General features: G+C 48.6%; 1 protein-coding gene across 1 annotated transcript in view; it reads left to right on the top strand.

Moving 5' to 3' along the window:
• Positions 1-1,801: 1,801 nt before the first annotated feature.
• Positions 1,802-26,272, top strand: part of COL6A1 (collagen type VI alpha 1 chain) — a 42,849-nt gene continuing 18,378 nt past the window's right edge. The window contains exons 1-20 of the mRNA XM_072640798.1: positions 1,802-2,284; positions 3,118-3,247; positions 5,375-5,575; positions 10,472-10,631; positions 12,424-12,552; positions 12,679-12,699; positions 12,932-12,952; positions 13,057-13,101; positions 14,144-14,197; positions 16,584-16,628; positions 16,737-16,763; positions 17,422-17,448; positions 17,549-17,593; positions 17,982-18,035; positions 19,284-19,346; positions 21,264-21,326; positions 21,421-21,474; positions 21,567-21,602; positions 22,101-22,163; positions 24,907-24,969. Of these exons, the coding sequence (XP_072496899.1) occupies positions 2,155-2,284; positions 3,118-3,247; positions 5,375-5,575; positions 10,472-10,631; positions 12,424-12,552; positions 12,679-12,699; positions 12,932-12,952; positions 13,057-13,101; positions 14,144-14,197; positions 16,584-16,628; positions 16,737-16,763; positions 17,422-17,448; positions 17,549-17,593; positions 17,982-18,035; positions 19,284-19,346; positions 21,264-21,326; positions 21,421-21,474; positions 21,567-21,602; positions 22,101-22,163; positions 24,907-24,969 (1,431 nt within the window). The 5' untranslated portion in view covers positions 1,802-2,154. The remainder of the gene's footprint in view (positions 2,285-3,117; positions 3,248-5,374; positions 5,576-10,471; positions 10,632-12,423; positions 12,553-12,678; positions 12,700-12,931; positions 12,953-13,056; positions 13,102-14,143; positions 14,198-16,583; positions 16,629-16,736; positions 16,764-17,421; positions 17,449-17,548; positions 17,594-17,981; positions 18,036-19,283; positions 19,347-21,263; positions 21,327-21,420; positions 21,475-21,566; positions 21,603-22,100; positions 22,164-24,906; positions 24,970-26,272) is intronic.

Below are 26,272 nucleotides of genomic sequence, written 5' to 3'. Positions count from 1 at the left end.
CATTAAACACAAAATGATATAAAGTAATTGGGGAATGGGGACTTGTCTGCAGAACAACTTGGGAAATCTCAACAGGCCCCTTAGAGAAAGTTGTTCATCCTCCTTTTCCAGTCTTCTTACAGCCCACTCCACAGCATGTCCTCTTTGAGGCCTCCTGCCTGTTCCACAAACAAAACCCTCAATCTGTGGGCTCCAGGTATTTTTTCTGGCCATTTCCCATGCCTGAAATGCTCTGCTTGAGGCTTGAAGAGATCCAGGGATCAAAAGAGAAAACAGGAAGGCATGCCAGGCCCAAGGAATAAAAGGTTCAAAGTGAGAAATGGATTGTTATTGATTGATGGAGACACACGGTGTGTGAAGGAGGAGTAAAGTCTGAGCAGCCTAAAAAGGGAGGCAGAAATGCGAAACACCCTAAATCCCTGGCCTGGAGCTGGCATTCAATCCTAGATAATTCTGAGAACTCTGCTTATATTTCTGAGGCATTCAGAATGTCTTCATGTATTGTTTTGTCCCTGAATTTTCTTTCTGTAAACTAGCTTCCTATTAGACACTAGACTCCATGAAGGCAGGGAGCTCCCAGTATCCTGTACACATGAAAAACCACTATCAATCCAATTACCCTGTGGGCAGTACTTACTTATCTGGAAATGGAGGCCCAGGTCAGTGTCAGTCCCTCATGTTTCAGAGAGATCCCTTCCACCCAGGACATTAATTCCAATTGCTCATGTCTAGCTCTCACATCTGGGCACAGCTTGCCTGACACAGCCCTGTGGGCACTCTCTACAGAAGGAAAAGAAGAGGCCCTAGCAGTGAAAGACCTCTTTGGGCTGAATATCTTCACCATCCAAGCTGCTGTCAGATGTTGGGGACCAGGGAGGTGGATGCAGAGCATGAAACTGGCTACCAGGACGCCTGGGTTCCATTTCTCTCTATCTGTCCCTCACCTTCTGGGTGGCCTTGTGCAAGTCACTTGCCAACAAAGACCAACAAAGACCTGGACTAGAGGGCCTCTGAGTCCCATCCTAGACTCTTCTGTGGTACAGACAGAGCCTGGCAAAGGCATCTGGAGTATGAAGTAGACCTAGACCTGGGGTAACTGGGCAGGCCAGAAGTGGTTAAATGTATCTTGTTTTCACCTAGTAAAAAGAAAGCCTCTTGTTTGGGTCTTTGCCTGGCTTACCAGCCATGGAAAATCACTGTTGGAAATCAGACCATGCAAAAGTCAGGAAAATATTGAAAAAATAGCAGTAAACAGAAAGTGGACAAACAGAAAGAGAGAGACAGAAGCAGAGAAACAGAGAGGGAGAGATGGAGACAAAAGCAGAGAGACATGAGAGACAGAGATAGGGAGACAGAAGCAGACAGACTGCAGGCAGCCTCCAGAGAAGTCAGGATCCATCCAGGCTTAACATTTCTGAACATTCACTTGGGGACCGGGAACCAAACCTTTCTGAAGATACTCCCTCAGACTGGAAGGTTTCTTAGCCAAACTCTGTCCAAATGTATCCTGCTAAGCAGAAGCATGGCTGGGAGTCCCGAGCAAGCCCAGCTTCTTCGAAAGGCGTGGCCTGTGCCTCGGTGGCTGGCCCCACCATCCCAGAGAGGTGATGGAGAAGGCTGGTGTTGGGGGGAGGGGGGAAGGGAGTGGCTCTAGCAGCGGCAAGACCCTAGCCCTAGAGGAGGGTAGGAAGGGAGAGAGGGAGGGAAGGAGGGAGTGACGGAGGGAGGGATGGAGAGAGAGGGAGGGAGGAAGGGAGGGACAGAGGGAGCCTCTCAGTGACTCATTCTCAGACCTCAAGTTGAAAAGCAACTGACATGGCCAGCGCCCTCCCCTCTTGAGCCTTGGAAAGAGCCCTAAGCTGCAGAGCCCGCCTGGAGCCTCTGAACTCCCTCCCTCTTTCTTTCTCCCCCTCTCTCCTCCTTCTCTGTCTCTCCCTTCCTGCCCACTGCCTCCCACTGTAACTCAGGCAGAGGGCAGTGAGCCAGGAAGGCAGCTCTCAGCTGGGTGCTGGGGGTTAAAGGGAGCAGTGACCCTGAGAGAAGACAGAGTCCAGTCCTGTCGCTTGTGTGCCATTTCTCCCTCCTCCTCCTTCTCCTTTCAGTCCTTCTCTCCCCCAGCTCACCCTAGATGAGCTACCGCTCCAGGTCGGCAGAATGAGGCTGAGCGGCAGCAGCGATAACGGCGGTGGTGGGAACCGGCTCGTCTCCCTGTTTCTCCAGGGATATCTGCTCTGGAGCTGGGCAGCAGCTCAGGATATCTCCCAGAAAGCCATCGCCTTCCAAGGTAGGTCCCTCTCTCTATCCTCCCACTGGCCTGCAGGGGTCCAGGTAGGAGAGCCGTGCTCAGCATTAAGCAGAGCCCCCTCCCACTGCCCTCTGGAGGATGACCCTTGCCCAGGTGGCCAAAGCTGCCCTTGTGCCTCCAAGGAACACCTGGATACTCACACAAGTGGCCCTCTTTCCTCTCCTTCCAGAGGACTTAGCAGAGATAGCAGGGCAGGAGAACGAGGATGAGATTGTCAATATTTGTAAAGTGTTCTATGTAAGCTAGCTTTTAGCTACGCTGATGAAATAAAGAGCAGGCAATGGAAACTGATTCCTCTCTGACTCTCCCAGCCATCTGAAGTGGAGCTTTTGGATTCTTGCCCAGGGTCGGAGCAGACGATGACACTCTGGCTAAGACCCGAGGCAGCACAACAAGTTCAGGGGGATGAGGCAGCTCCCTCATGCCCCTGTTTGCCATGTCTCCCCTGCAGACTCCCCATCCCAGACCCCAGAGTCCCAGTCAGGCAGCTCATTCCACCGGTACAAATGACCTTCTAGGACAGCCCAGGCCCCTTCCCACCTTGTCCATTCCATCGGGGCATCTTAGTGAACCTGCTGCCTCTTCTGTCTTGAAGTTCCCCCTGGGCTTTTGAGAGTTGGGGTAGAAGCTTTAGATTTGGAAAAGAGTGACTGGTCAGAGCCTGGCACATGGGCACAGGCTACAGACTGAGGCTTCCCTCTTTCCTCTTGGGGACCTCTCCCTCTGTCAGCTGATCTAAGATCCCTTAAAGGGGGGTCAGGAGGGCAGGTAGGAAAGTTGTGACCCCTGACCCTGCTCTCCTTTGGAAACAGACTGTCCTGTGGACCTGTTTTTTGTTCTGGATACCTCGGAGAGTGTGGCCTTGAGGTTGAAGCCATACGGGAGCCTCGTGGATCAAGTGAAGGCCTTCACCAATCAGTTTATTGACAATTTGGTAGACAGGTAAAATTCACACTTGGACCATTTTCTTTTTGTTTCTTCCTCTTTTTTCTGGGGGCACACAACAGTGTGGTACTGGGGAGAAAGAAGTGGTCTGGGAGCCAGGAGGCAGGACTGAGGGTCTGCTTTCTCCTCTGGACCTCAATGAAGGGGTTGGAGGAGTGAAGCCTGACTCAGATCTGTAATCAGGGCTTTGCGCCAGGGTAGAGAGCAGACTCCTGTACCATTAGCTGGATCTTGGGCAGCTTCTGGGGTCTGTCTTAGCCCCTCTGACTGAGGAGCAGGCCAGTCACTTTAATATCTGGTCCCTGAGGCAGGAGATTAGGCTCTAATTCCATGAACCTTGACAGGGCTCCTTGAGGCACATCCAGGTCACAGAAAGCTGAAGGGGCTGTGTAGAGGCCAAGGAGCTGGGGGACTGAGAGCCAGGGAGGGCATATCAGGCTGCCTGCTCCTGTCCCTGCGCCAGGGATGGATTCTGAGAACATGGGAAGGGGTACAGTTCTCAGAGCGTCCTGAAGAGGGCACCCCTTCGTTAGCAATACTGGGCTCCCCGGTACTGTCAGTCCTCCTGCTGTCTGGTCTCTAGCATTGGACGCTTCTCTGTCCCAGGAATTCGATGCCCAGGCTGGAAGCCTGGGATGTGGAGTGGAGGGTGGGGCCAGATCCCAGCCCAAGCTTAGTAGCCAAGCAGGCATCTCTCCTGGGGTCACGATGAGTCTGTCTAAGATGCTTGGGGGTGGGCATCCTTCATTCATTCATTTTTTCATTCACTCAGACTTAGACTCCTGACTCAGGAATTTATATCTTCAGATGTGGGGATGACACTCACTCCCTGGTAACTATGACACCAGGTAGAGAACACGCCAGAGTGCTGCATGTAAAAGATTTGGACAGGGGATGCTTTCCTTTTGCCTTTGGATTCTCAGTGCCTAACACTGTGCCTGGAATATCAGGGTGCTGAAGACATGCTCTTGTCATTGACTGATTCTGTCTGTGGGACTTTGGGCAAGTCACTAAAAGCCCCGGGCCTCAGTTTCCCCTTCTGTTAAAGTGGGCTAGATGGACTCTGAGGTCCCTCCTACCTCTCCCGCCAAGGTCCACAGTTTGGTCAGAGGGACTACAAAAGATGTGCAGACACAGAAGGAGCTGTTTGAGTCCAAATCAGGGAAAGCCCCATGAACACATCTTTACTCTCCTAGCTAATCTGACCTTGACATTCACCATAAAGCCAAATGCAATGGGGGATTTGTTTTGGATGACTCCTGCTTCCCTTTTGGGAGCTCATTCTCACTCCCCGTAATGGTTCCTCTCACCTCCACCCCAACCACTCTAAGCTGCCACCATCTTCTCCCTCCTTATCAAAACCTGCTCTCCAGAAAGAATTTGACTTCAGTCATTTACACTTTAGTGTGAATTTAAGTTACTAGGCTTGCAAATTTGGCCTTCTCTCTCATTATGGAATGAAGGACTTTGTACCTCCCCCACCACAATGAAAGGGGCCTGGGGTTCCAATGAGGAGATGAGGTGAGGCAGATGTTTCCTGGGCAGGACCCTCCCCTCCCCCTCCTTTCTGATGAAATGAGCAGCAGCAGCCAGCTAGTCCTAGGCTGGCCCTCCCGAATCAGGGACACAGACCACCATGCCTGACTCTCAGGGTGGGTGGCCTTTCTTCTTGCCCCCCACATTGGGCCAGGCCTCTGGAGAAGATCGAGAAGAAAATTAGCTGGGCAAACCTGGAGCTCAAAGGTGGGATTTATTCTTCTGGAGGTGCCGAGGAATGATTTCCAGGTTTGGGTGGAGGACTGGTATGCTCTCCTCTTGTGTGTTCTTCAAATCCCTCCTGCCGCAATGCCCTGTCACATATGTGAAGAGGCCAAGACCTCTTTCCACTAGGCTGATTCACTCAGACTTGGAGCCTGGATGACCACAAGCTCCTGAGTAGCTAAGTCTGAATTGAGCTTTGAATAAGAGAGCCTGACAGAGAAGAGAGGGCATGGGCAGTGAGGGTGGAGAGGAGGGAAAGATGAGGAGGAGGGGAGCGTGGGGAGGAGGGGAGGGTGGGGAGGAGGAGAAGGTGGACAGCTACTGAGCTGGGACATGATCTTATGCATTCACTTGGTTTGCCAGGTACTATCGATGTGACCGCAATCTTGTATGGAACGCAGGAGCTCTCCATTACAGTGATGCTGTGGAGGTCATTCAAGGGCTGACCTCCATGCCCAGTGGTCGGGATAGCCTGAAGTCTAGTGTGAGCAGTGTGAAATACATTGGCAAAGGCACTCACACTGACTGTGCCATCAAGAAGGGGATCGAGGAGCTGCTCATTGGGTGAGTCTGGGTAAGGGATGAGGAGCCCTATCTGCTGACTGCCAACAGCTTCACAGCTACAGTCTACAGATACAGTCTAGGGACAGGTTCAAAGGCAGCTAGGGGACCCAGAGACTTTGGTGTCCATGGTCTGAGCTGCCTTGGGCTTCACCCTGGGCTAGGAGGAAGGGAGGGTCTACACTTGGATCTTCGACCCTCTTTGGTTCATGATAAAGTTAGGGTCTACTCACCAAAGATCTCAAAGGGAAGCCGGGGTTTCACTGTGTGTAAATGGCTGTTTGAATGAACAGCTAATGTCTCCCAACTGGAGCATCGAGCTCCCAATGCCACTTATTCGGCATCCAGATGGTTCAAAAGGCCTTGGCCTAGTCAGCAAGGCAGAGGCCAAGTGAAGGAAGAGGAAATTGCAAAGAGCCCTTCCAATCATACCTCTGTCACTCTTTGCTCTGGGCATCCTGAAAAAGGTCACAGGGCACAGGAATGTGGCTTTAGGTTGGATTTGCTGCCAGCACACATGGAACAAAAGCCCAGGCCTTGGGAAGCCTTCCTTTCCTCAGAGTCTGGATGGGGCTTTTGGCCTAACCTTACCTGGCTCCTGGATTGAAAGCCACTCCCAAGGAGAAGGGTCTCCTCCAGGAGGCTGGGGAGCTGAATGGATAGGGACTGGGAAGAGCTGAGCTTTTGTCCTGACCTTGTAGATCACTGTAAAATGTTGGGGAGTTGAAGGGAGGATGGAAATCACTGCCACCTGGACAATAATGGTAAACAATGGGTGTGGTGGGGGAGGGGAGGGCATCCACCCTTGAGCCTGAATCAGTTATTGAGCAGGTTTGGCTCTCAAATGCCTTTGTGGGTTGGAGGGAAACAGCATAGCAGAATAGATAGACTGCTAGATTTCACCTCAGAAGACTCGGGCATACATCCTGGTTTTTCCCCCTCACTGTCTGTGGGACCTTGGGTCATTCCTTTCCCTTCTCTTGGCCTCAGTTTCCTCCTCTGTAAAATGGGAGACAGATGCCCTCTGAGGTGTCTGCCAGCTCTAAGTCACACCCACAGTCATGGAAGCTCTGGTTCTATTACTGGAGTCCCAGGTCACATTAGCCTCCTTGGTCACCATTGCTTACAATCCACTGAAATCCCCCAGACCTCTCACATGTGCTCCCATCCAGCCACATCTCCATCCTGAACTTACACAGTTGATTCTTTGAACCAGTGTTACATTTTACATATGAAAAGATTTCCTAATTCTGTCGCTCAGTGTGTTAACTACCCCTTCCAGTTACATATCATCTGAAGTTTTGGGGAGATTGCCCTCTAGGCCTTTTGGGAAGTCACTGATCAAAGTGCTAAGCAGCATAGGACCAAGCACAGATCCCTAAGGCACTCCACTAGAGACCTTCTTCAGAGCTGACATCAGACCCTTGAGTCTGGTCATTTAGCCAGGTCCAAGTCTACCTAACCATGCTCATGAAGCCCATGTCTCTAAGAGTAGGAGAGATTTGATCAGATGCTTTAATCATTTCACTTCTAGGCTTTGCCTGGTGCTTACCAGTAGGAAGTCTATCCTGACCTGCTCTTTTAGAATGCTCACTGCTTAAAAATGGCTGTTCCATTCTATTTCTTTTATCCTCGGTGTCAAGACCAGTGACTGATAGATAATACGCTCTTTGGTTGGTTGACTGATTGATGAATCCATGTTGGCTCCTAATGATCACCACTTTCCCTTCTAAATGCCCTCAAAGTACTTGTGGTACACTCTAAAATTTTGTCTTTAATTGTCCTGTGGCATCCAGCCTCCTACCCCTTCATTCCTTTTCTTTTTTGGAAAATTGGGTTAATATTTGGCCATCTTAACTCCTTCAGTTCATTTCCCAAAACCTATGGTTTTTCAGAAATAATTGAAAACTACTCAATGCCTTCAGTTTTCTAAGATGTTTGCCTTTCTCTGTATCCCCAGGGCTTAGCCCAGTGCCAGGCACAAAGCAGGAGTTTGTAATGCTGATTGACTTGCTGTGATGGATCAGTTGTCTGGGCTAGGGGATAAGAACTTGGAAAGGGAAGCCAGAGACTTTCTTACCATCACCTGACTGATCTTGGCTTTCAGCTCCTTTTTTTGTTTCTCTCATCCAAGTGAAATATATTTTCCTGGGTAGATAGATTAATAGCGCTTACAATGGAATTCCTCCACCTTTTTTCTGCTGTGCACTGTTAATGTTACATCCATTGGAGCAGTGGTCCTTTCTTGCCTTTGACTTTCTAGCACCCCATGGACCTAAACAGCCATTTTTAACCTGAATATTCAGTGTTAATCTTAGTTTAATATGGGCTTGTATGCTCCCAACAGGATTCTTAAGGTACTGGGCTGTTGCTGGTATTTCCAGTCAAACCTTGATTCCTATAAATGTATTTTTTCATGTAAATTGGCCAGTGCCCCAACAATGGTCTCTCTCAACCTCCCTCCCTTCCTTCCTCATCAGAAGTGTTCCTGTCCATGACTTCTTCCCATCTTTCCAGAGGACTTCTCATCCCTCAAGGTCCAAATGCCTCCAAAGAGCTTTAGGCCCAGAGACCCTTTAAATTTTGGCATCTGTGCTTCCTCCATTGAGGGGGCAGGTCCACTTCTCTATCATCAGTTCTGAATGGGAGTGACAGCCACTGCCCTCCATGTTAACATCTTTTCTGCTCTAGGAGCCAATTTCTCCTCATAGGTCAGGATCAGGTCCAAAATAATGGGTCCCCTTTTATCTACTCTACATTGTGAAAAAGGAAATTATCATTAAGATAAGTTTAGAGTTTACCATCTGCTCTGATGTGGGGAGTGGGGAGGTTGACTCCAGCAGAGGTTCAATTAATGAAAGTTCCCTATTATTAAAATGTTTCATTTCCATGGCAGGTTAATAAATTTCCTAAACCTCCTTCTGTCCCATCACTCTGTAGTATATTTCCAAAGTAATATGCCTTCTATTTCTCCTTCGATTAATCCTTGCTCACTGAACTTCTCCCCTTAAACTCCTGGGTTTTCCTAGGTGAGTAGATCTCCTTAAAATACGATACTATTCATTTTTTCCATTTCTTTTTTTCACCAATTTTAATCCTAGTGAACAAGACAGCCCAGCTGCTTGTTTAACATCCTTTCTTCAAATGAATTATTTCCAAAAACTAGTGAGAAATTAGAGAGTGCTTCTGCCCTGCATGAATAGGCTCTCCTAAATCTTCAAGGTCCCATTAAAGTCATGTAGTGAATGGAATTTTTTCTTTCCCAGGGAATAGTGACAACCAAACCCTTCTCTTCTACTGCTATGTTTTATAACTAGGTCATAGAGTAGAAAGAATGGTGTTGATTACAAGATCTGGGAATGAAGAGAGGAGAACAAGGCAGGATATAAACTCATCTACTTGGAGGACTTAAATAGTTGAGATAGAGTCACCCTTAAGGATTGCAAAATATTGGGACATTTTCCAGATTTCCCCATTAATCAATAATTGCATAACTACCCTGTGTTTCAAGACCCATTTCAAAAATTGTGAATCAATAACTGAGGAATCTTTAATCAAAAGGTTTTAAGGACTTACTATTATTATTGCTGTTATCATGCTTGATAGGTGTGTGTGTGTATGTATGAGAGAGAGAGAGAGAGAGAGAGAGAGAGAGAGAGGGAAAGACAGAGATAGAAATAGAAACAGAGATAAAGAGGAGAGGGGGAGAGTTTTAGAGATGGAGAGGGAAAGATGGGGAGAGACAGAGACAGGCAGAGACAGAGAGAGGGGAGAGAGGGGTGAGAGAGAGTGTGAGTCCGTATACGCACAACCAATCAATCAAAAAGCATTTAATAAACGCTTACTATGCACTTAGTGCTGTGCTAGATCCTAGATTTACAAAGAAAAATGCCCCTCTATACACACACGCACACGCACGCACGCACACACACACACACACTTTAACGTCTCAGTAACATGTAATCTTGTTTGTTTGGGTTCACTTTGCCATGACGTAGGTTAAAGCCCTCTATATGACCCAGTATCTGACCTGTGAGTCAGCCCTGGGGGCTAACCTGGCCAGTTCTGGGGGGACAGTCGCACAGCCCTGTCCAAGCCCACTGCTGAAGCCTCTCTAACTTGCACAGACCTACCAGAACTTGTGCCCAGCATGCAGAGCCTTTGGAAGCCTGCATCCCCTCCCTTTTGTGATGAGGCATTACAGAAGGCTGCACACTCAGACATTGTTGAGCCTCTTGTCTGGTTTACTGGATGCTCAGTTAAGGCTGTTACTGCCATCTGGGACCTCAGTGACCCTTTACATCTTCTCAGATCATTTCTTCATTGATAAATGTTGGGCATCTTTCTAATACTTCCATGTCCTCCCACTGCCACACCCCTGCCATCATGGTTAGTGTCCCTAAGGGAGCCCAGGATTACCTTCAGGGATGACAAAGGAAAGATGAGGGGTAGGTCTGTTCCTCTGTTCTCCATCGCATGGCCACGGGCTTGGGCATGTGGGCAGTGCTTGATGCCTGGGCAGCAACCTGGTCAGCCAGGGCATGGGGTGCTGTGGACACCCAACTGTCTGAGACACAGTTAAGGTGCTCCATGAGTTGCTTTGGGGCAACCTTCCCAGCAGGCAGGTTTCCCTGAGCTGGTAGCTCCAGCTGCTTCAACAACCCTAGAGTTGGTGGTGGGTCCTGGCTTGGGCCTGTGGGGGGCCCCTGTGGATGCATCTTTGCCCTTGACATCCCTTGAACACTGTGAATTCAGCAGCCCAGGCCAGTCAGGTAAGGTGTTGATCAGCACCCACCTCATAGCGCACATGGACTTTGGGTCTAAGTCACTGGGCCTTTCATCCATCCAGGGGCTCTCCCAACCCTGGGGTCTCATGAATGTGTCTCTGCATCATCACAGGGGGTCCCACCTCAAGGAAAACAAGTATCTCATCGTGGTGACGGATGGCCACCCCTTGGAAGGTTACAAGGAACCCTGCGGAGGCCTGGAAGATGCCGTGAATGAGGCCAAGCACCTGGGCATTAAGGTCTTCTCTGTAGCCATCACACCTGATCACTTGGTAGGTCCTGGGCCATGGCCACTGGGGTGAAGGCTGGGAAAGGGCCCAAGGCAGAGAGGCTGGCTTCAAGAGAAGGAGGCCATCCCTAGTGATGCAGGGAACTTCTGTGCCTATGTCCTAGGCTTCTGGGACCTGGCTGTCAGGGAATACTGGGTCAGGCATTGACCCAGGAGCCTTGGGACCCAGCTGCCAGGGGGATGCTGGTGCCAGTATTGACCCGAATGCCAAGCCAGGGTCAGATGCCACTAGCCCTGGCAGGTCCCTCCACCTCTCAGGGTCTCAGTCTCTTCACTTGTGATGTGCAGGGTGTGGGGTTTGATTGACTTAGGGGCATTCTGTGGTTCATAACTTCAGGTTGCTAGAATCCCCCTGGTATCTCCTGGTCCATCCCCTACCTCCCCCGGAGCAGGGAGAAGTCAGCCTCCATGACCACACCCCGATTATGTCATTTGGCTTCTGCTGGGAGAGGAAGGACCCAGTCCAAGTCTCTGGCCCTCTTGTGGCCCTCTGTGTATCTCCCTGGAAGAACCTCGTGGGGGCAAGTGCACAGGCCAACGCTCCCCCCCACCTCCTCCCAAACATCTGCGTCCACTCGGTGGCTCGCCTTGGGTCTCTGCACTCAACACAGAGCAGGGTTAGATGGGCAAGCAGCTATGTCTGCAACCAATGCCAGTGCCCTCCCTGTCTGGAGAAAGGGACTGCCCCTCCTGCCATCCTTTCTTAAGGAAGGCTCAGAGTCCAGAAGTGCCAAGTGTTTAAGCAGCAAAGGAATAAAACATCTTGATGACTTAGGACAAGAACGAAGCTGTACAAGAAAGGTCCTAGAGGCCAGTCCAGACTTGGAGCTGGTGCCACAGTATCAGAAAGGGCACCTCTGACCTTGGTTGGGCAGCCCTGAAGTTGTGGGGCTCAGAAGGATTGAACCCCCTTGGCTAAAAGGTTATATTAGCTCCTCTGTGCCTCAGTTTACCTATCTATAAAATGAGAATCATATCTGCCTTAACAGTCTCACAGGAAGGTGCAAAGAAAAATCCCAGGCTTACGGATTTAAGAAATCTTAGTGACCATCTTGACAAAAGGAAATTGAGTCCCAGAGAGGTTAAGGGGCTCTCTCAAATGAGAGTGGGGGCTGTTACAAGCATCATTTTTAATTAAATTCTCCCTTCATCACCAGTTACTTAAGAACAAAAACATTTCTTCAGACCAGAAGCTTAGGAAAAAGAGGCCCATTTATCAGAGAGACCAGAGACTCCAATGGATTTTCCCAGGAGCAAGTGAGGAACTCACCTCCTTATCTTAGTACAAAGTCACTTCTCTTGTGCCTTTAAAAAAATCACATTCTCAGTAGCAGTAATTCAGTAAAACCATTGACTAAAGTAAGATGAAGATAGAGGGTCAGGATGAAGATGAGGAAACAAAATGGGAAAGGTCTGAGCACGGATGCCTGTCTCACCCACTTCTACTCTATACCTGCCATTCTGGTTTTCTAGTCCTAAACCGGAAAGGAAAATTGGACAGGAGAAGAAAGGAGAGGAAGAAAAAGTAGAAAGGGGATGGATGAAAAAATGTGACATCCCCTGGATCTGAGTGTGGCCAATTGGCCAAGAGGGGCTGGACCATCCATAATGTGACAGACATGCTGGGGAGCCCCTTCCCCCTCCACATCCCCACCTGACACCCAAGCAGACCTACAAACTGTCCTTGACTCAAGGTCATCAAAGGCACATACAGGCTGCCGTTTGACTGGGGGTACTGTGGGATCTCACTTGGTCCCCATCTTTCTGGGTTCCAGGAGGCCAGGCTGAGCATCATTGCCACAGACCACACATACCGGCGCAACTTTACCGCAGCTGACTGGGATCTCAACCGTGACTCCACTGAGCTGATCAAGGAGACGATTGACACGATCATCAAGATGATTGTGAGTGGGCTGTTCATCTTTGCTTCTTTGGGCCCTCTTATCTTGAAGCCTCAGACGTGATACTTCACAGCCTTTGAGCCGATGCATAAGTGGAAATTAACCCAACTTTTCTATTTCCTTTTTCAGAAAGACAACGTAGAACAAGTGGTGAGTTTCCCATTCCCATTCTCCACCATCTTGTCTTCGCCCTCACCACATCTACACCTGCCATAAAGCAGGCAGGGAGGGTTCTAGCCCTCCAAGGCAGCTAACCCAGAGGAGGGGAGGCCCTGACAAGGCAGGGGGACCATCTAGGACAGTCATTAAAGGAGTATTTGGGGACCTGGGGCTGTTTCTACTTTTCATTTCTAACATCTTGGATTTACCACTTTTTTTTCAGTGCTGTTCTTTCGAGTGCCAGGTAAGTGTGATTCCATTGAGCCCCCCCCCCCCATGTGCTATTGGCTTCCATCTTGGCGAGCAGGCCCTGTGCTAACTAGGGGCTCTTTTATGCTTGATTTGCAGCCTGCTCGAGGACCTCCTGGGCAGCGTGGTGACCCCGGACATGAGGTAAGGAAATAACTCCCAACTGCTCATTCCACCCCTGGGAATTTGGCTGAGAGATGTTATCCTGAAGGGATTGGGCTTCTTCTGCTTGGACCCAGATGACAGGATGAGGAATGATAGGGCAAAGCTACAGAGATTCTTTTTATTAATCAAGAACACCTTCCCCCAGTGAGAACTGTCCCAAGTAGAACTGGCTACCTCAAAAGGTAGTGAGTTCCTCATTGTTGGAGGTCTCCAGGCAGCCCTGGATGGCCTCTTCTCAGCAGGTTCTTTGCTCAGGTCTAAGCAGATCCTTGAAGACCCTGTCCACCTCAGACACCCTGGGATTCTGGAAAGTTTCTTGGCCTCTTGATACCTTGGTTTGTTTGTTGTTGTTATCTTTTTTATGTAGCAGAGACAAGAGGGTCCTCCCTTCATTTAACAAACTTTTATCAAATAGCTATAATGTGTTTGGTGGAGTCCCTGTGTGGGATCAAGGGAAAGAGAGAGATAGAAATTTTACAAAAAACATGATACCTGCTCTTAGGCCATTTGTGTGACCTTGGGCAAGCCACAACAGCCCAGGATCCTCAATTTCCTTATCTGTAAAATGAGGGAGTTGGGCCAGCTGGCCTCTAAGGTTTCTCTCAGCTCTTAATCTCTGGTCTGGGCAAAGACAATTCTACTGTTTTCTTGGTAGCCCCTGGTGCTTCACCCAGAGTGGGCACTCTGTTAATTCTTGTTGGCTGATTGATTGACCCTTGACCAGAGCTGTAGTGAGGAGATGAGTCACATCTGCCAAAAGCGAGTAAATCCTTAGTGTAGGGGCATCACAGGGCTCCACGAGGTCTGAAGTGGGTGCTAGGGTGGGAAAGGAAAGCCATCTCTAAGCCCCTCCTCATTCTAGAGTTGAGGAGCCTGCTGAAGTCTAAAATCCAGTAGGATTTTTATAGTTACAAGTTCCTGTGAGTCACTTGGGAGGAAGCCAAACCAAGCTGGCTACTGACATTTCTTTGAGAGCACATTTGAACCTCTCTCTCACCTTTACCTGCATTTTACATTCCAGGGAGAAAGAGGAAAGCCTGGGCTTCCTGGAGAGAAAGGGGAAGCCGGGGAGCCGGTAAGTATCCAGATTTTCTGTTTGTTGGGTCAGGGAGCTGTGGCCATCGCTTCCTCTGTGCTCAGGGCAGCCCTGGGAAAGCTCCATCTGTGGACCTCAGCTTTCTCTTCTATAACATGACAAGATTGAACTACATGACTTCTGAGATCCTTCCCAGCCCTGGAGCAAGGATCATATATATCATCCAAGGCGCTTTTCAGCTCTGCATGTCTGGTCCTCTGAGTCTATGAGAAGCACTGTAGCAGAATAGATAAGCTAATAGACTTGGGATTAGGAAAATCTGGGTTCACATCCTGACTCAGACATTTACCAGGTGTGATCATGGGCAAGACTTACCCTCTCAATTTCCTCATTTGTACATGGAATCCATAGCAACTACAGAACCAAGGTCATGAGGTTTAAGTGAGATAATGTGGGGAAAGCTCTTGGCAAAACTTATAGAAATGGTAGCTATTCTCAGTATTACTGTTCTGGATTCCCTTTGGATCTCTGGCCATTGGTAGGATTTCTGCCCTCCAAGACCATGTCTTCCCAGAAAGATGGAACATTGGACACAGGACATAGTGAAAACAATGGATGTATAAGATGGTGGGTAGATTCTGAGGCCAACAGAATAAGCAGAGTTCATCAAGCAAAGGCTTCCTCTTCTCTGGGGGACCCTTGAAAAGAAAAGTCCAACCTCTACTGGAAAAGAACCATCTGAACAGATTAAGGTTGTGCCCAATATGCTAATTGGTGGCCAATTCTAGAACAGTGTTGGACTTTTGGAAAGGAGAAGTGCAAATACCATCCCTTGCCTCTAGCAGGAACAATCCGGGCCTTCTCACCATCTCAATAGCTATTATCAGTGGTAGTCAACCTAGAAAGGCAAGTTTTATCTGCAGTGAAAAGTGAGCAGGTAACACATGATGATGAAAGAAGAATTTCAATTCATCTCAAGTCAAAGAAGTGACAGCCGATGGTAGGGACACTCCAACACTTATGACCACTGAGCTGGGCAGTAGTTGCTCCCCTGGGGCTTCCAAGGATCCTTTAGTTCTGACCATATAAGAGCAACATGGAAGAGAGAGAAAAAACATGGTAGAAAGATACAATAATGCCACCTACAGAGTCCTCTCCCACCCAGTATCTTTCCTGCACACCAGGCAGACTTCATTTCTATTTGGATTAGGGGTGGGAGGTGGAGGCAGGACACTGAGGAGTTTGAGAATGCCAGTGACCACAAGACCTCATTGCCACACCAAGCCCAATATAACCTTTCTAAAAGGTGGGATGCTGTGACTCAGCCTCTCCCACCTGGGAGGGCCTGTGGAAATGGAAATCCAAGTGGAGCATTTACCTCCAATAAATAGGGTCAGCATTACAGAGAGCTCTTTACTAAGCAGGTGGTTCTCAAAAGGGAAAAAGGTAGTTTTTGTCCTTCCCTTTTTCATTTGGAAGCCTGTTTATCTGAGAGGTGTAGCTTTCCTACTCATTTTACTGAACACTAAGTCATTTCTGCTCTTTCCACTCAGCCATATTCCATGACAGTCCTTTTTGTAATCTTCTCTTGGACTTCTCTCTCCCGCCTCCCTCAGAAACCACAATATTCAACCTCTATGGCCAAAGTAGCATCTCCCATTGCTCTCTCCTGGAGCAGTAACAGAAGGTTCCCTTCTCCCATGGAGGACACAACCCCATGAACTGGGTGTCCCGAGCGTAGATGAACTCCATGGCTAGGAAGCCATGCAGAAAATGTGGTTTAAAAACACATTTCCTTTTTGTGAGACAAATATAGTCCTGATACCTAAACCAGGGAAGGATAAAGCAAAGAAAGAAAAGCATAGACCATTATAATTAATAATATTAATTCAAAATGTTTAAATTTTTAAAAATCCAAATCAACCAGAACTCTTAATGTATTGTTATGTTGTTCGTCTTTTTCCCTGTAATTGGGCTTGATATTCAGAAGGATATCACTAGATCACAAAGAACTTCTCTCTGCTTGCTAAGGCTGGAATGGGAACCATTGCTTTTAGAATGATTTTCTACCTAATAGTTAAACAATGATTAGCCTAAATGTACCCACAAATTAAAGTAACCCCATTCATTAAGTACTTTGAGTATTAATGTTAGATCTTAATTTTAATTAATTTAATTAATACTTTTAAAAATAATAAATATTAGCTGAGGTTTGACTCTTTTGGCATCACTGAATAGTAATCACTGCCACTTTTAGTCATGGGTCAGCCTCTTCTTCTTGGGCTAATTAGCCAAGAACTCATCTTGTTTTCTAAGAAAGCTGGGTCTAAAGCTGGCAGTACTATGAAGATGTTCACTCTCTAGGGTCTTGCACCAGGCTCTCCCATGGAAGGTTTATAATGAGTCATGCTGTTTTTGTCCCTAGGGAAGACAAGGTGATCTTGGACCTGTGGGTTACCAAGGAATGAAGGTATGTAAGCATCCCCTTTCTCAGACGTCGCCTTTTCTTTGGTATCATTGTATTCACATTCTCAGTTTGTGATTAACCATTTCCTCCTTTTTTCATTGTGACCATTAGGGAGAAAAAGGAACACGGGGAGAAAAGGTAAGCACTGGATCACTCTGTGGTCCTCTTTGTCCCTCCTTGGCATGGTCCTGGACATGGCTCAGCTATAGAAGGCTCTGTATTAGCCTTTCCAGCCAGAAGCATCTAAGGCAGATCACCTGCAGGCCAGAGGTTGGGGTTGGATGCTAGGTCTGACCTCAGCTGAGCTGAGTCCAAATAAAGGTGAATTTGAGTTTTGTTCCTCTCTCAAGCTCCCCGCGACTAAGTATAGATCTGAGGCTGCTACCTATGCAAGCAATCACTTGTGAGGATGGAGTTCTCATGAATGGTAAAAGGAGGAGGAGATGAAAATAGGCAAAATTTCGCCTCTCCCTTCTTTTTTTGTATTCTCCTTCCCTTACTCCAAGTGGGGGATACAGCTGAGATGTGTCTCAGATATGTGTCAGCTAGAAACCACATCATAAGCCACCCAGGAGTGAGATGCTAGGCCTGCGGCTCTTCTCTGACAGTAAATAGGAAGAAAAAGAGCAAGACCTGGAGGCAGAGGACCTGGGTTCAAATCTGTCCCTTCCCAAGAGGCAGGAGGCCTTGCCTCCTGATAAGCTTCTTTGACACCAGGGGAGACCTCGGGCCCATAACTGTTCAGAGGATCTTCTCTCTAGGTTGTCCTCAATCCTCTCCCTCTCTATTTCCACAGGGCTCTCGAGGACCTAAAGGTTACAAGGTCAGTTCTCTGTGATATTGGTCACTCACAGCCTCTCTCTTTTCTGCTTCAATGTGGCAGTGCCTTTTGGTGAACATACATGTGCCTTTTTCTATTGTAGGGTGAGAAAGGCAAGCGTGGCATTGACGGCATCGACGGGCAGAAGGTCAGTCTCTATCAGGGGCAGCCAGTTCCATACAAAACCAGGAGAATCTCCCAGTACAGGGCTCGTTAGCTGGCACTACCAAGCCTGGGTCACCTGCCTGCACACAGTCCAGACAGAAGGCAGGTAGACCTGGAGCCTGTGAACAGGGGCAACTAGCTCTAATCCATTGGTGTAGGGTGGGAGGACAGGTCCAAGTCAGTCACTTTTTGCTTTAAAGGCTCCGGGAACAAGCCTGTCCTTAAACTCATCCACAATGGCTCGACCTCATTTAGGACATTCCAGAGCAGATACTTTGAAAAGTAACCATGGGACCATATGGTGTGTGGAGCTGGGTCTTTCTTGGAGTGCACCCACCATTTAAGGAGTTTTTCTTTCCTTCACTTTACAGGGTGAAACCGGATTCCCTGGCTTGCCAGGTTGCAAGGGTTCCCCAGGATTCGATGTGAGTTCTTCCTTGAAGGTTGACTTCACCCACATACAAAGAGATGACCAGGGATCACAGGGCTTAGAGAGGAATGACTGGTCCAAGGTCTGGTTGTCCCAGGGGAAGGCCTTCAGAGCTGGCCTAGGGAGGAAGTGGGGAGCCACCTCCTTAGCTCCCCTCTTGCCCCCTGTCCTCCCCTCTACCAGGTGTTGGCCTACCCCAGGAAGCTTTCAGAGATAGTATGGCTCTGAGGCCTGGGTTTCTGCCCTAGAACTTAGATTTTAAGTCACCAAGGCGGGGAGTGGAGAGATGAGGAGTTCTCTAAGCCAGCTTGTGCTAGAATCTGGGCACTTACAAGGAAGGAAACTCCTCATCTTGCTGGCCCTTTTCTGGCCCATCTGGGGCTGCCTTAGTTATCAATGGGAGGGGGGTTCCTCCACCCACACCCAATCTCCCCAGAAGAGTTTAGGGCCATAGAAGGCCTGAGAGCATTTGGGAGGTCCACCAGACCACCGCTGGCTTCTCTGCTGAGAGGTTGGTTGGGTGAGTGGCAGACCCTGAAGGAAGAGGGAAGCTCCATGGTTTAATCTGTGCCCATTTCTTCAAAACCTTTTCATGCCTGTGAAGTGGCAAGTTCACAGCAGAGTAAGGGTGAGGGGGGGCAGGGGGTGAGCGGCATTGTCTGCTGGTACTGAGCTCAAGTTGCATAGTTTTAAATGGGATTTAACCATGTTTTTCCATGAGGCCTCCAGCATAGACATTCATGGTTTCAGTCTTATAGGAAAAATATCACCAGACTGAGAGGATTTGCACCATTACTGACTTTTTGGGTCATTAATCCTTAGAGAAAGCCAATGTTCTGTTCAGATCCCAACCCTGACATGAAGTAGCTGTAGGACCTTGGTTTCTGCATCTACAAAATGGGGTTAACTATACCTGGGATATCCCCTGGGGGAAGTGTACCATCCACTCTGGGCATCAGGAGAAATTTGATGGAAAAGGGAGCCCTGGGGCTGTGTCTGCAAAGAAGCTAATTTGGCCAAGGGGAAGAGCCTCTCAGGGATGGTGGCAGTAACAGCCTGTACAAAGGCATGGAGGTGGTAGAGGCAAGTAGGTCATTCAGGTTGTAACAGCAAGTGAGGAAAGCAGAGTGTCTTGAGCCCTGCCTGTCCTTCCAGGCTAATTTAGTCCAGAGGCAGCAGGGAGCTTCTGATCCCATCAAGCAGTGGATTGAAGTAGATGACAAGGCCATGTCTTTTTTCACAGGGAATACAAGGACCCCCTGGGCCCAAGGGAGACCCAGGTTCTTTTGGCCCCAAAGGAGCAAAGGTAAGCCATGGTTTCAGTTCCACATTTGTTTCACCCCGTGGGATCCAAGAGACTCAGGAGTCAGGCAGTCCCTCCCAGCTGAGAACAAAGAGTTGACTGTGGAGCCAGGAAGACCTGAGTTCAAATGCTACTCTAGCACATCCTGACTGTATGACCTTGGACAAGTAATTTCCCCTCAATGCTCCAGGCAAGTCTCTAAGACTAGAAACCACAGAGGTATTGCTGATGTTTCCTAGAGGAGAGAAACTGTCCCTAACAGTCTCCTTGATCCATGAAATCTCAGATCCTGCCCCCCCCCCAGTCTACCTCCCAGTAAATTCTCACTTATTGAAGAACTATAAGGTTTCTCAGGGAAAACTTTCTTTGGCTATTAGGGCAGCTCTCACCATTGGGTGGTCTCTGTCCTCTAGACACACATGGACTTTCTCATCCTTTTTATCCTTGACAGGCAAGTAAGAACATGCAGTGGTACATGTATGATTTGATGGCATCCAGGTTCCAGAGGAAGTGGGGCCAGAGAGGGTTTAGTGACCCCTGGCACTTCCCTAGAGGGACACCAGCTAAGATCAAGCTGAACTTTAGAGAGCATTAGTCCAATTCAGAACAGAGCACAACAGATATGGGGTCTCTTGGGAGGTTGACAGTCCCAGGTCCACCATAGCCCAAGCTATGAATAGATACAGTCTCCCTTGCTGGGCTGCCCAGGTCACCAGACTCAAGAACAGAGGAGGTTCTAGAACCCCCTTCCCACATCAGATCATTCCCTTGGGCACAACGTGAAAATCTGCAGAATCTTCCATCCAGCCATGCCACTCTCAGGAGCTATGGGTCCAGTACCACATCCCAGTACCAGGGGCTAAGGTGTTGAGACCAGAATACGCAAGTTGGGTAGGAAATGGGCAGAGCTGTAGCACTGTACCATGGGAGTGCAGAGGAGTCAAATTCACTCTAGTCTTGGTCCTCCCCGGGGACTATCTAGAGGAGCAGAGAAAGAGGGAAATGAGCGGAAATGTCCCAATTTGCACCATCAATTCTCTGCAGCCAAGTGGGCAGGGCCTACCTCTTCATTTGCCTACATCATTTTCCTTTCTCTTCACAGTCCTTGAGAGGTTGCAAAGGATCTGGTGAGACAGGGCAGTGATTAGGTACTGAATGGCACCCTCCATGTTCATGGGTGACCACACTGACCCTTAAGGTCATGCTGCCTGCCTGGCTTCCAGTTTCCGCCTAGAAATCCCATGTTGAAATAGCAGCCGAAGGGGATACTGAGGCTTCCTGAACAGTCTGGCTTTAGAAAGCCACAGGCTCAAAAAGGAAACAGATGAAAGTAAATTGGTTCAAGAGATCAGTTCCAGATGAGGGGAAAATTTTGTGCCCTTTGGCACCTTTTTTATCCTAATAAATTGTGTTAGGGAAATGAAGCATGGGGCACTGCTGCCCCAGATAGGCAGGCACGCATCACCTTAAGCAGGGGAACTGGATGAAACCATCTGCTAAATATTTCCATCTTCATCAGAAGCAGGACCATGCAATGCCCTCAGTGCCATTTCACACAACCCTGCTTGTGAGTACTCAGATGCCCTCAGATGCACACACACACTTGAGGAAGGGGAAGGCTATGTCCACACCACACTAAACAAGCCAGTCTTCGTTTCATTGAGGTGACTGGCTCTTTGACTGAATGGAATGGCCAATTTAATCAAAACAAACTGGCCTGAATGCAGATAGAGCAAATGTTAGACAATGCACCCTCAGGACTTGAGGCCTGTAGATACTATCTTTGGGGAAATAAAGAACTGTGCTCTGTTGAGGCAGGAAGGGCTATTAGCTCTGGATCACTTTCTGAGACGGCCACCATGCTGCTGCCTAAGACATGCCCATGCAGACATAATGAAAATCCCTGTGGTCTTTTTCTAGGGCTCGCCTGGAGAGGATGGAGAGCCTGGAAGACCAGGAAATACAGGACCCCCAGGAGAGGAGGTAAGGGCAGGACCTAGCCCAAAACACAATGGATTTTTCCAAGTCAACAATATATGGTGGCGTTTCATCTGTTCACGTCCATTTTTTTTCCTAGGGTCAACCAGGAGAACCGGGCCCTGCTGGAGAGAAAGGAGAACAAGGAGATGAGGTAAGTGAGATGCAGCTCCTGTCTTGGTTTCTTGTCTGGGGAGGCTGAGCTTTATGGTCAGATCCTCAATGAGTGTCTTACTTTCAACTTAGGGAAATCCTGGACCTGATGGACCCCCAGGAGAAAGGGTAAGATCAACTTCTTTGTGGGACAGATGTGCTCATTGGGGTCACCATGTGTAAGCCCAGGGGCAGGGGTCATCTGATCTTTTTGACTTTTGACATGATGTTAAGCTCCAGCTTAATTGACTTTCTTCACTGATTGGCAGTTTCCTCATGGGCATCATATCTAAATAATGCCATGGTGGCCTTGGAAAAGGAGAACACTCAGACCAATACTTGTATGTTTTGACCAGGTGTTTGACTATACCCCAATGCCCCTTGGCATCCTAGACCAGGGCCTAAGAAGCGAAAGGGTTGGTATGATGGTACACTTTGAAAATATAGCTAAGATATTGAAGTAAGAGTCCCACTGGTCATAGTAGGTAGTGGAATGTGCCAAAGGACTTGGGCTAGACAGGTAACCAACACTCCTACAACCAGTCACACTCAAAGTCAAGGCCTTTGCTCCCTCCCAGGTGGTCCTGCATATGCTGAATTTTCATTGCTTTGCCTCATTTTGAATAGGGTGGCCCTGGAGAACGAGGCCCACGAGGAACTCCTGGTGTGCGGGGACTCAGAGGCGACCCTGTAAGTCATTTTTCAAATCATTTGGTTCCAATTTAAGGAAATCAGATGCACCTTTAGATAACGGTCGTTGTCCCATTGAATGAGTGACAGAAGTGCCCCAATGCCACCCCCCACCTAGATAAACTAGCAAGGCCCCTAATTAGCTGAAGCTTCATCACATCCACAGGGCAGTTCAATCACCTTTGGGACCCTGGGGTGTGTCCTGAGCTGATCCCCTGAATGTGTGCAGGTGTGGAAAAGCACAATAATTTTATGTCTCTATCCCTAGAAAGGAAGATTAATTTCCAAGTAGGCCTGAATACTCAACTTTGGGAAGCCATCACAAGTGGCAGAGAGCTCAGGGAATGAGGGCAGCACCAAACCCTGGGTATTCATGGGGCATGTGCTCTAGATGGCATGAGCAGGAGGCTGGAAACTCCATCCCTATAGGAGTGGTAGGAGTGGTGTGTGGGAAGGGGCTGTCAGCCACAGCTTCCCTAGGGAGAGAGCTGAGTTCCCAGCAGGGCTCTGGGAGTCAGCAGGAAAGTATTCTGTGGGTCTGACTGGGAACTGAATCATCCCTGGGTCTAACGTATAGTCCCACAGATTTGGCCAAAGTCAATATGGCCCTAGGGCGTGGTGGTCATGCTGTGCAGCTGGCTGTAGAGGTTGGAAAATACAGCAAGGCCACTGGCCTGAGGTGTAGAAAGAGGGGATCAAAGCAGCCATCACCATGACACTAAGCTGCCTTGTAGGCTCACTTCCTAAGTGCCCCTGAAGTGATCAAATAAGATGGCTTTCATTCAATCAACAGTTTCATTCATAAGGATGCCCACAGAGAAGAATATCTCAGTCAATTGCCCCTGACAGAGAAAGGAATTGAGGCAGAGCAGGGAGCAGCAGGAGGTCCCTGGCCAGTCACGCAGGAATAAGGGCCTGGTCTTTTCTCTTACGGAGAGGAAGGACTCACCAGGCTTCAGTTCCAGGCTTCTGGAAATGGTTAAAGGTTCCAGATTCTCCAAATCCAAGTCTATGTGGCGACTGATAAATTAGAAATGGAAGCTGTAGCAGGAGGGAGGGAAGAAGGAAGGATAGATGGAAGAGAAGCAGGGACAGGAGGATGGAAGGAAGGAAGGAAGGAAGGAAGGAAGGAAGGAAGGAAGGAAGGAAGGAAGGAAGGAAGGAAGGAAGGAAGGAAGGAAGGAAGGAAGGAAGGGAGGGAGGGAGGGAAGGGAAGGGAAAGTCTGTGACTATAGGATAATCCAAAATAGAGACAACAAACATTTTAAGTGTAGAATTCCTTCCTTCCTTCTTTCCTTTCCTCCTTCCTTCCTTTGCTGTGCTCTGGGGACCCTGAGTCAACTGCCACACATCTCTTATCTAGGTACAGTCTTTCTGTCAACTACAAATGGTCTAGGTTTAAGGCTTTAGCCAATGCAATGATCCTATCCTGGTGTGTCTGAACTTCTGGCAAAGATGTTACCACAGATTCAGAAAAAGGTTGGGCTAGACTCTTGGATGCTCTTGGAGCTCTGTAATGAGTTACTAAGGATAATTGGAATTCTGGCGGTGGGGGAGTGGGGAACCACAGGAGAACAAGGATATCCTCCCCAGTGTGTCCTTTGGTGCCACTGTGACGACAGGACCCTGGGCTCAATGCCCCATAATTTTGACCAGCCAAGGCAACGGTTATGTCCTTGGGGTGAGGGGAGCAGGATGTGGTAGCAGATGGCAGATTTCCTGGGAGACAGCCTGCTCTAGCTGGGTTATTTGGAAAATGCCACTGATGGTGAGGAGGGAGGCTGCCTCCCTCCTGGAGGCCCTCTCCTCTGCTGTGAACAGGGTTTAGCTTTCTAAAGGTCAAATGGAGAGGGTCAAGCAGAGCTTGGTATGGGCATCTGGAGCTGAGGGCAGTTCCCTCTTGGGTTCTGGTGTCAGACATAATTTGAGTCCTGGTGCCACCATGGTTTTCCATGCCCACACAACTCCCATGGCTATAGCAACAGACAGTTGGGAGCAAAAGATCATAGTATGATGACTGGAAGGGGTCAGTGAGATCACCTAGTCCCCATTGAACAAAGGAATAAACTGAGGCCCAAAGACTCAACCTCAGTAACTAGAGGAGGTGCCAAAGCCAGGGATTGTATCTCATTAGGGACCATGAAGTTTTAAAGAGAGAGCAAAAACCCCCTGAGTAAATACCAAGAATCAGTGATCTGGCTCACGTGGGCTTAAATCTAGGGTTCTTGACCTGAGGTTTGGGGACACATTTCAAAGGGTCTATGAACCACCTGAAAAAATTATATCTTTATTTTAAAATACTTAGTTTCCTTTGAAATTCTGGGCATTTTATTTGATACATTTTAAAACATGATTTTGAGGGTTCCATGGGCTTTCCAGCCTGCCCAAGGGATCTTTGACACACAACATGTTAAGAACCTTTGGTCTAAAAGTTCATTCTAGAAACCTGTTTTGTGAGAGAGAGCTTCAAGGAGACCACGGCATGGGTTTTTAGCATTCTTCCTTCACTTACCTGCTCTGTGAGCTGGACTGGAATGCAGTGTTGGTCTAGGAGTTGGTGCAGATGTAGAGGCTGGGGTTGAGGTTCAGGTCAGTTTGATGGCTAGTATGGGGTCAGGTTTGAAGTGGAGATTACACTTGTCATTTGGATTGGAGCTGATAATGGGGTTGGGGTTGATGTTGGCATTTGGTGCTGGTATTGGGATTGGTATGGATTTCTAGAACCTTCTTTTTCTCCTTCCAGGGTGAGCAGGGCCCACAAGGTGACCAGGGCCGAGAAGGACCTGTTGGAGTCCCTGGAGACCCGGTAAGACCCCTGCCACCTCTTTTATTCTATATCTAGATGCTACCCCTAGGGTCAATGATGGCAATCTCAACAGATCCAGAGCCTGGCTCCCCCAGCCTCTTGGCCCACTCTGCTCTGCATTCCCTTGCCAGAGTTCTTTTTTTCTGGACCCCTTACTCCTCTCAGACGAATGGGGGCTTTGGGAAGGGGCGTCTTTATCAGTTGGACCTTCCAAGAGCAATTTTTAGAAACTCACCAATGCGAACTCTCCCCAAACGTGACTACCGGGAGTATTCAACACCCTGTTCATGTCTGACCTTCCTGGACTGAAGAAGAGGCCAGAGAGTCAACAGATGTGAAACCTAAATATTTTGGAGGGGTTAGTCACGCCAGATTGTTCTGGGGGCTCTAAAAGTAATTTGGCTCAGTCGCACGTAGGCTCCTTTTCATTTCCTATTTGGAAAGACTGGTTGTGTGCATATGTGGACCGACTATGGACTTTTCCCTCAGGCCAGAAGGATGGGGAAGGACCAAACAGGTCCAGGAAGACAATTCAGGGCACAGAGGGGTGGGGAGCATTTGTTTAGTCTTCATGGGAGGGAAGATGGCCCTACTTCCTACCAGATGTCTCTCTTCAGGATGACTGGTCTTTACCTTAAGTCACTTCTGCCTCACATTCAAGTGACAGGCCAGAAGAGTCCCCAGAGGTCTGTGTAATAGAAAGAGTGTTGAACTTGCAGCCATGGAGACCTGGGTTGAAATCCCACCTCAGATCCTTACTAGCCATGTGACCCTGGGCCTCATTCTCCTTCTCTATAAAGTGGCAGAGGTGGAGCATATGATATCCAAAGTCTCCAAGAGCTCTACACACCAGTGCCTCCATTCCAAAGGGCATCTGGTCTGACTGCTTCATTTCATAGAGGAGGAAACTGAGGAGGCCCAGAAAAGGGAAACAGTTGTGGCAAGCTGACCTCCATGCAACAGGTGGCCCACCTGGCTTCTGAACCCCTGCCTTCAGATTCTAAATGGAGACCGTGTGTGGTGCCCAACAGGCTGTGGGTATGCTGGCCCCCGGCAGACATCTTGCAAGGATGTGAGGGTGGAGACAGGGAGTTGGGGCCCTGGCTCCAAGACAGCTGTCCCAATTTCTTTGAACTTGGAGTTTGGGCCAGAGCCTAAGTTGTGGGTATTTATTTTGGCTTCATGCAGTACAGATGAAGGGATAGAATTAATTCTTCCCTACGCAAGGGCCCTGAATGATGGCCTATGCAAACAACTTCCCTGTCTGCTCTCAAAAGCCTCAGGAGGCTCCCACCTTCATCTG

The sequence above is a fragment of the Notamacropus eugenii genome, chromosome 2, assembly GCF_028372415.1.
Source record: "Notamacropus eugenii isolate mMacEug1 chromosome 2, mMacEug1.pri_v2, whole genome shotgun sequence".
Taxonomy (NCBI): Eukaryota; Metazoa; Chordata; class Mammalia; order Diprotodontia; family Macropodidae; genus Notamacropus; species Notamacropus eugenii.
This window is presented reverse-complemented; position numbering and strand designations above follow the sequence as displayed.